Source organism: Sitodiplosis mosellana, unplaced genomic scaffold, assembly GCF_009176505.1.
Source record: "Sitodiplosis mosellana isolate CC-2019 unplaced genomic scaffold, AAFC_SMos_1.0 Smas_scaffold_6166, whole genome shotgun sequence".
In the NCBI taxonomy this organism is placed as follows: domain Eukaryota; kingdom Metazoa; phylum Arthropoda; class Insecta; order Diptera; family Cecidomyiidae; genus Sitodiplosis; species Sitodiplosis mosellana.
Genome location: NW_022601407.1, coordinates 1,167,187 through 1,177,365, shown reverse-complemented (window position 1 = coordinate 1,177,365; position 10,179 = coordinate 1,167,187). Strand labels below are relative to the sequence as shown.

The following is a 10,179-nucleotide window of genomic DNA, read 5'->3' as shown; positions in this document are numbered from 1 at the left end:
CAATCACTCTCCCAAAAATGGGTGATTTTCGATATTTGCGGGGGTGGCGACGCTACGGGCTATTGAAAGATGATAGAACCTTATCAAAATGTTAGCTCTAATCGTTTCCAACAATAACTAATCGGTATACACCAATTTCTGACAGCAGAATCGAAAAAATGAGTCATTGCCACAAAAAAAGTCGATTTTTGAGGAAAAAATTTCATGACGTTTTGGCTGCCAATTCAAAAATTTCTAACAAGCAGTTGATTCTGAAAATGCTCTATGCCCCCGCTGTAATCTCCAGACATTCCGCTTTCTTTCTACCACTTGTTTCAGACGATTCAATATCATCCAAGTGGAGAACGGTTGACGTATTTTCATAAAAAGCAAAAAATGGTAAATCCTTACATAACCTCAAAAATACCGTAACTTTTTCGAGCTGATATCCAAAAATTGGCTAAAATACTGGAAAAAGATGTCGCTTCCGACGTGCAATACTTTCATTAGCTTATATTTCCATTTTTGTCTAAATAAAGAATTTTTATTTAAAAAACCGCACGAATTAACTGGTAGACCCAATAAATATTTGTTTTTTTATTCTATTCGAATCAGTGTCATTACTAATTAAAACACGTAGAGTGCACACGGTTATTTCTTCTGTGAAAATAGTTCTATTTTCAGCATAATTACGTATTCAAGCGAAATGTGATGATAAATTGAAATTGCTACTGGGAAAATCAAATTCAATTTTGCAAATTGTTTGCGGCGACTACGGTAACGCCGTTACGGCGGCAATCTTTAGTGACATTTCTCTGTAAAACAAACAACATGGCTTATATTGCTATTTTGTGGTTGGTTTATTTTTGGCCCTTGTGCCTTTTCATCTCTATATTGTTTTGTTGACTACTCTTATACCATAAATAAACAGTGAAATATGATGAACGATACTGCCTGAGTTGAAGACAGAAACAGAATACACAGAACACGAGAAAAAACGGCAAGAAACACAATTAACCTTAATTAAAGTGTAACGATGTGCAGCACATATACAAACAATATGGCCTCAGTTGACTTGTCAGGTATTTAGCATAGAATAGAATAGCAGAGCATTGCTGTTGGGTGTATTCTTGCAAATGGGCTGACGGAACCGGGAGATGCTCAAAACCGACAACAAAAGACAAATGGAATGGAATGGAATAGAATGAACATTATTTTTACATAACAAACTAGAACAGCTCTATAAATTATTTGAACTTTTCTGTAGTGAAACAAACTAACTTTTCCGAGTTACGCAAACAAAAACACGCGCTCGCTGCACATATGCGTGCTCTGCTTACACTCTATTGCACAATAAATTCTGCACTGCATACGGTTCTCCACATAATTTCATCACAACACATTTCACGAAGCATCAAACAATTCAACAATACTTTTACATGTTTGCCTTATTTCTGCTTTCGTAGTACAGATTTACATTTTCGATATGTTATTAATATGTTATTGCCCGACATATTTATTATTATGTTATGTTGGGATTTTTTTTTATCTTAATAACGTTATTAAGATTCAGCATAATAATAACATAATATGTTATGCGTTACATCGGGTGTTATCTTAATAAATCCTAAGATTCGGCGGTAATAACATTTTATTAACTATAATAATAACATATTATTAAGATGCAATCTTAATAACGCTTTTTTCGCGCATTCTTTTCCCTAGCTGGAGAGAAAAAAAGCACTGTACGGTGTACACACCTATAACAATGCAGACAAAATATGGTAAATTGATCCTTTCAAGGTCGGGACTGGCGATTTCCTAAACTTAATGGTTAAGTTCAATACATGATAATTCCGTTTCAAAGAGTCATTTTAATTTCATTGCAACAGTGCAAAAATTCATGTGTGTACTCCGCAGTGAAAAACAACTTGTCAGTGCTCCGGCGAAAGAAATGCGCGAAAAAGCGTTATTAAGATTGTATCTTAATAATATGTTATTAATTGAGTTAATAAATCCATCTTAATAATATGTTTTTATTATAGTTAATAATATATTATTAGCGCCGAATCATTGGATTTATTAAGAAAAATCCAACTTATTTAGTAACATATTATGTTATTATTATGCTGAACCTAAATAACGTTATTATTATGTTATGTTGGACCAATATATCGGCCGTTATTATTATGTTATTAAGTATAGTTAATAATATGTTATTGCCCGTATATCTGTATTTCGTAGTTGTGGTTTTTGCATTTTTCTCATCCAGTTTGCATTAAAGTTGAGCGCACACGAAAATACGCTAGCTCATAAGCAGTTAGATCAACACATTTTTGATTTGAACGTTCTGTGATCTTTGATTTATTTTGGATGTAGAATTGAATGAAATATCTTTTGGTTGCGCTTTCAATGAGGGCACGCTCATCATACCCATTCGAATTGTGGAAACTCCGCTTAGTTTCGTTACATGATCCAACCTCTGCAAACAAATTTGTTATTTTAAATCAAATTCAGATTATGTGATGGTATATGTGTTTTTCAAGCTCTCATTCTCAGAACATTTCACCGGCATTTTGAACGGATTTTATTTTTTGGTTTTCAGTTCCATTCTTACAAACCGTTCAGCTTTTTATGCGTTTTAACACATCTCTAACACTTTTCTTTCGCCTTTGGATTTGCATTTCAATAGATTCCTACGACTAAGTACTTCAAGTAGTTTTTGTCGTATAATTAAATCAAACCGAAATAGATCGAAAAATATGATTAATCGGAATAGTAATGAATGTCGATTGGATAGTTTTAGTCAAATCACATCGAAGGCATGAAAGAAAAGTTTTCCGGCAGTAGTGGTGGTTGCTGTGATTTCTGCTAGGAGAATGCCACCCTTTCAACCTTTTGCAGTACGACAAACAACGAAAACTTTTTACAATTCACTAAAAGTCCAAAGAACTAGTTCTAAAAACACTGTTGAACGGAAAATAGAAAAGTTTATCAGTTTAGTTTGGGGGCAATAGCAATTTTTTGTTGGCTTTGCTCTATTTCGTTTCAACCATGGCTTACGTTGTTCCGAGTTGTTTTTTTTTTTGGTAAAATTTTATTGTTCTTCCTGGTTGCTGCTACCACAAATCCGATAAATTTCCTTTTTATTTTGACGCACAATAAGTTTTGAACACTTCCGCACGAATCACATTAGATCAACGTAATTTCATAAAATTTCATGTCAAAGTACTGTTGCTGGAAACTTCCAGCGAAAAAAAAAACAAATGTCTATGAAGCACGGATATAGTGATGGCTCATTTAATAACCGATACTTCGTCGCGAAAATTACATAGAAATTTCTATACACCGCCAACAACACCTTCAAAGAAGTGTGCATGTTGAGAGGTTCAAAGTAGCAATTGAATCACTCAGAATTATTAATGAATCTTTGAATTTTAATCGATAACATTCAAAGTGTGACACAGGGTTTCATTCATGACAATTGATATCAGTGGCATTCACCATGACTTTTAAACAAATTAACTTCGACGGGTTGGTCGGAAAGTCGGTTCGATATGACCGAGCGGCCCGTTTCGAATACCGCTACCTCCAAATATTTACCATTCCCTTCTAAAAATGAATAAAGAATGAAGCGTAAAATTCGATATACACAACAGCACATCAAGTTCTACCATCGACAAACTTCTTGAATTAAAATCGATTGGATGATAATTATTTTATTAGCTGTCGATGTAATCAACACGATGTCTATCTAATTGAAATAATTGAGCGTCAGCCAGTTTGAAATCGTAAAGCAGCCGCATATGTAAATTTACAATAAAAGCCTAACGAAATGGCTGTTAAACTTGGCAAACAATCGAGAAACAATTTTTAACACAAACAGAAGAAAATATAAAGTAAAATTCGCATGGGAATAACTAATTGTCAATCAAGATAAAGGCGACGGTTGATGTTATTCGTCGTGGTTGTGCCGCGCCAAACAAACATATGTATCGAGGTGTTGGAGTGGCAGCGGCAGCATGCGTGCAATTCATCTATCAATATCGTAATTTCGTGGAGAAAGGCGCCATGCAAACACTCGAAGAGAAAATAAATGCAATTAATATTGCCACTTTTTGAACGAGAGAGACTGACTCAAAATAACTTCGCGCTTGTATTTCCGGCACTAAACCAATTTCTCCTTTTTCCATTCAGTTAATGGAACTATTTTCGTTCGTCAAAATTCGCTTCACTTGTCATTTGCGCAAATGTACGGTTTGAATTGATGTTGTTATTGCTGCTGTGGCTGTATGCAGTGCACCGCCACTTTTCAAAAAGTCAAATTCATATTTGTAAACAACAAAATCCAAACAAAATGATAGAAGTACTTAATCATAATTATTTATTTATTGTTTTCGTTTCTCTTTTCAGACCGTATTGGCGGATTGTAGGCGAAGCAAAGAGCTAGTGCGCAGTACATTTATGAATGAGAGCAATGGGAATATCTGTGGCAAAAGCAACGTAAATTACAGAAACGCATTTTGCCATTGACAATAACATTACACCGACTCCATTCGACTCGATTCGACTCGACAGAATATAATTTAAATTGAACAAATAAAATTTCAATTGCACATTCGAAAACAAACTGAAGAAGAACATTCACGTACACACACTTACGGTTTACAGTAGATACATAAACACAATCACATTTTATACACGGTGAATGAACACACAGTGAAATCGTCATCGTGACAAAACTGTGTATTCAAGCTGTAAACCGAATTCGAAACGGTTTTTGACATGTTTCAATGGAACAAATTGATGATTGTTGTCATCGATTTGAACGGCTTCGCCATCAACGACATCAACATATGTGCACTATACGACCGAATGACCACCACCATCACATTCCAACAGTTGCAATTCAGTCATTAGACACAGTTCGTGCACTTCATCAGACGGTTGTATCGCTACGCAAAGCGCTTGAAGACGCACATCGCGAAATCGACTCACTGAAAAAACAAATCACTGTAAAAGACGACATTGAAGAGGGCAAAAAGTTTCGCGACCAACAATTAACCAAATCAAATGAGAGCCTATCACATTTACCGTTAACTATTGATTTGAGCACAGTCGACGACGACGACGACGACGACGACGCCGACGGCACACAATCCAGACAAAAGCAATCAAATCGAAGCACATTCACAGTTCGCAATAGCGATGAGAATAAAGCGGCCGATGTGCCACTCATACATCGTTCGAGCAAATCGCTAAATTTAAACGATCAATCAGATTCATCCAGCCGCCAAGCGGTCACCAGCAAACATTCGCAGTTAAGTGAACATTTTGAGCAGCACGTTACAACGCACGAGAGCCAACACCAACAACTTGTGGAGCATCCAATCCAAACTGATATCAAAGTAAAGAGCCCTGACACTCGTACAACAAAGACATCACTTACGCTGCTGCCACATAAGCGGCTACCACAAATGGCTTCCAAAATTGATGTAAAAATTAAACTAACATCGAATTTTCAAATTGACGGTAGTGAAAGTGGCTCCGAAACAACAGGCGATAGTAATTCCGGTAAGTGTGGGCAAATAAAATAAAAAACATACAACACATTACACAGATCAATTGAACTGTTTCGAAGAATTGAAATAATGAAAAAATCACATTGAAACGAGAAAAAAGCAACTTGAAATCAATAAACTAAAATAACATGTACTTTGCAGAAACGGTAACGCCAAGAGAATCATCGACCGACACTGCAAACGACAAAGCGAACGTAAATGTTGAAACGAGTGATGCTATCGAAGTAGAAGGTAACCAACAGAATATACCGATTGTAACAGCTTCCGCTGAAAATATCCAAGTAGACGAGACACGAGACTCAGAAACGAACCAAGAATCAGAGCAACAATTCGACACCGAAGGTGCTGTCGGAGGTATTGATGACGACTCCGTATTTGTTGATGATGGAGGTGTAGCGATCGCATCAAAGGTTGCGTTATTGCAATCTTCACCGCATCGTTCATCGTGTGACAATGATGAAGAAGTTGATGATATTGAATTGATTTTGTCATCGGACGATAAAGAATTCCCACAAGAAGATTTAGTATCAATATCATATTACGAGCCATGGCAAATGTGCGGCCAATCCGGCACTCCGATCCTAGTGAATTTCAATAACATTTCATCGGACAATGAGGGCGCCGACGATGGTGAGAGTCGTGAAAAATTGTCAGCATCACCGTCACCGATCGACCCCGACCAGTTCTACAATGCAATCAAAGAGAATGTGGCACAGCAACAGCAACAATTGAGCTTAGAGAGCAGTGATAGCCTAAGTTTAGGCGAAAATATGAGACAAAGCTATGACATTAATACGAAATCATCGAGCTTGGATAAGGAGTCTTACCCAAAGACTAGTGATGAAAATGGTTTCATGCGCGACGAGAGTTTTGATACATTTGAACAGGTAAGAAACCGATCGATTGCAATCAATTGAAACTGAATGTATTAATTGACCAGATTTACACTTTCATTTAGCCTGGATTCAGATCAACCATGGGCAGACGTTGGACCAATTATAATGTGTTCCAAGAGACAGATATTTCGAAAATTGGAATAATTGAGGAGGGAGTTCCAGACAAAAGCAGACGTAACACATGCCCCAATCCAACGGCATACAGACCAATAATTCATCGCGAGGCAATCGGACGATTTTTGAATAACAATAATAACAATGCTGGCACTTCCGTACAGCGATGCCCGCTATCAGTGAAATTTGCGCGAAATGCTCGCACGCATCTGTCATCGGTGAACAACAATCGAGCACATGGAACAGATCCAGGCTCAGTTGGGCCCAAGCGAAGTAGCGCAGTCCAAACAGACATTACATTATCCACGCTGCCAGAGCATTGGCGTTCTGAAAGCCAATTGATGGCTGGCTTTAACAACGGATTCTTTACGTTACCATCCAAATTTATCGCAACTCCTGGCCAAAACGTTTCCAAACACCCATTAAAGTAATTATTTTCGATTGAAATGGTTTAATTTTTCATTTGTTGATACATAGCACTCGTTCTTCTTTCAGAATTTCGGAAAAAACGCGAGAGGCACGACGAGTTTTGCTAAGTGATATCAATTTCACCAGCATGGTACCCGAATTGTCACGATCTGCTGACCATTTATGTCATGGGGAGGAGCAACAAAATTCCGAGAATAACAATGAAGACGCCAACGAATATCTGAAGGGACCGTTTCTCAAAATGCCAGACTATGGAAATAGAGGGTAAGACAAAGACAGAAAAGCTTTATATTTGTATGTGCTTCCAGCTTCTCTATTTACAAAATGGTTGCATTTGATTCTATCAAATACAGAATAACGCCAAGTATGAGCCTAACTTCGCCGGGTGTCTCGCAATGGACTGTGAACGAAAGTAGCTTTGGCACACAAACAATGCAAACGGATAACAATTGGAGCGTACAGCACGGTGACTCGTTCGATTCGTGTAAAAGTTATTCGATCGGTAAATTTTACACTCGGCAATAATACAAAACGCATTTATAACTCAAACAAAATCGACTAATTTATTTTAGGTTCGAAATTGTCGTTTGGCAAGCATAATCGGTCAAGAAGTTGTCCATCGGTCCGATGTGCTCTTTGCAAGCATCGTCATCATGGTGGCATCAAAATGTCCGAAAGTATGCACTATACCCCGCGTGTCACATTTCAAGAGGCGAAAGGTAATTCGGTGCGTGGATCGTTGCCAGATTTAAGACCTGAATGTGCATGCGGTTGCCTTCGATCGCGAATCACATCACGTTCCACTGCATTTCGACACGGCGATTCATGCGGCTCAACCGAAAGTATTTTAGATGAAGCTGAAGATTTTCTGCGTGAATCAATTGATGGCGTTTTGCTGCATGATTCCGACACAGCACATTCAAGCGGATTCCTTGCAAAAGGCACATCGCGACGATGCTCAGAGAATGATATTAACAAAAAGGGTAAGCGACAGCATTTTCAATTACTCTTTCCTTCCGCCTGTATTCTAATCAGATCATTTTTAGATTTCAGCCCGTCAAAACAGACGTTACCATTTCTACCAAAAACGTCAAAATGTTTGAAGCCAGGACATTTGGCTAAAGTGATTGCTAAAAATGGACGCGTAGTCATTGGGCGCGTTCGTTATGTTGGACCGTTAGCATCAAGTAATGCTGAAACAACTGGGATTGATAATGAAAATGAAACATATGTAGGCCTGCAATTGCCGAACAAGATCGGCGATTGCAATGGATCATTTGAGGGTCGCAAATTTTTTGATTGGTAATTCAATTTATATATATCATTGACTGAATAACATCAGTCGCCCCAATTGATTCCAACTGATTGTTTTTGTTTTTGATATTGACAGCGAACCGCAGCATGGAATTTTCGTCCCATTTCAGAAAATTGTAATGGCCTGGACATCCTAAGCTAGTTGTCCAAACAAACAAATTTTTACTCAACAAGAAAAAGTACAACTGTATGCATTCTCATTTGTCACATTCATTAAAACAACAACAACAACAAAAACTGCAAAGAGAAAGCTCATTATAAAAAACTTTTGTGTGTATGTGTGCATTGATGTATTTCAAGGGCTTGTATTTAATTGCAAAAGGGAACAAATTATTATATGTATGTATCCATAATTTAGAGTGAATAGGAGAGAAAACTAGCAAAACGCTCATTTTTGAGACTGTAAAACCTTTGTAAAGGCTGTCGGAAATTTAGTGCTCATGATTTTCAACACATACAAAGTGATGCTTTATTTTGCTAATGTTGACACTCTTATATTATGTGGTTTAAAACTTATGTGGAAAAAAAAGAGATAAATAAAAAAAACTGATACAGAATGTCCACTAGCGATGATGTCAGAGGTCATGAACAATTTACGAAAACAACAGCAACAACAATCAATCACATCAAAAGCGTTTCGCACAATGTGAAACTGGTGAAAGCATTTGCTATGTATGGAAAACCGTATTCGAAACAGTACAACTAAGAGCTAAAGTCAAAGATTCGGAATTTGTATATTTGTTAGGAAAGATGTTAAGAGAAACAAAATAATGTGTGAACAAAATCATTAAGAATATCTTATTATAATTAACAATAAAAACTTGAACAAAAAAAAAATCTTGAACAACTTAATTCGCAAACTGACACTTGATATATTTGGTTATCTCTTTCTTTCTTCCTTCATTATTGCCGAGATTCTATTGACCTCATTACTGCTCAATCGATTCAATAATACAATTTTTCCAGTAACTAAATCTGAAGCATACGTCAGATGACATGAAAAAACAATCAGAATAAGCGACAAAAATGACCTTCACACAAATGTTCGACTGAAAGTAATTGAAAAATGATACCGGTTCTTTTCTTTTTACACAGGTAGGTTTTTTGATAGCCACTATCATCGTCTGGTATTCGCATTTTTGTGAAGCTAAAAACTATACATTATCATTATCATTATAAGACAACAATTGAAAATACAAACTGTATTCTACTCGGCATTTATCGACTGAATCGTTCACAAAATACGATACGAAAAAACGGTCCAGAAATGTTACTATGAAAAAAGGAAGAAATCATTCACTAAAATAATCGATGAATTAGGAAGCGATTTTATTTGGTGATACGCTATGATACAAGTTGTTAAATCAGTGTAGATCAAAATCTCGGAAATGTATTTTTAGTGCATGTGTTCTAATTTGCAAGTGTTCACACTTCGAAATGACGACCGTTTCAAACAAATCACTTACATTTCTACTCAATAAACATATTGTGTCGATGATCGACACCTTGACTGCTCAATGTTTTTCATTTAACGAATGAGAATCGCGCGACAAATGAATACGACTTTAATTTAAAGCATGTACGATTATTATGTTGATTTTGCCACTTGCATTCTCGACAGTAATCAACATAATAAATATTTTGGAAACTAAGTTATTGACACTATTACTCGAAATGTAAGCAAATAGTAATCATAATGTTTCGTAGTAAGCGATATGAGCTATTGTTGTTTTCTTGGGCATCAATGACTATGTGCATTGAAGCGCCTAGAAGTGAACGCATGATTCGGGTATCATTTGTGAATTTAAATCGCATATTGACTTGCTATTGTGCATGCAAAACGAGAGAGTCTTCTCTTAACCTCG

General features: G+C 36.7%; 1 protein-coding gene across 1 annotated transcript; it reads left to right on the top strand.

Moving 5' to 3' along the window:
• Positions 1–732: 732 nt before the first annotated feature.
• On the top strand, positions 733–9,151 carry LOC129575173 (uncharacterized). Its single transcript, XM_055458179.1, has 9 exons — positions 733–1,061; positions 4,393–5,553; positions 5,703–6,448; positions 6,520–6,998; positions 7,067–7,264; positions 7,354–7,502; positions 7,573–7,983; positions 8,047–8,302; positions 8,391–9,151. The coding sequence occupies exons 2-9, from the start codon at positions 4,773–4,775 to the stop codon at positions 8,449–8,451; spliced, it is 3,081 nt and encodes a 1,026-aa protein (XP_055314154.1). The 5' UTR covers positions 733–1,061; positions 4,393–4,772; the 3' UTR covers positions 8,452–9,151.
• The last annotated feature ends 1,028 nt before the right edge of the window (positions 9,152–10,179 follow it).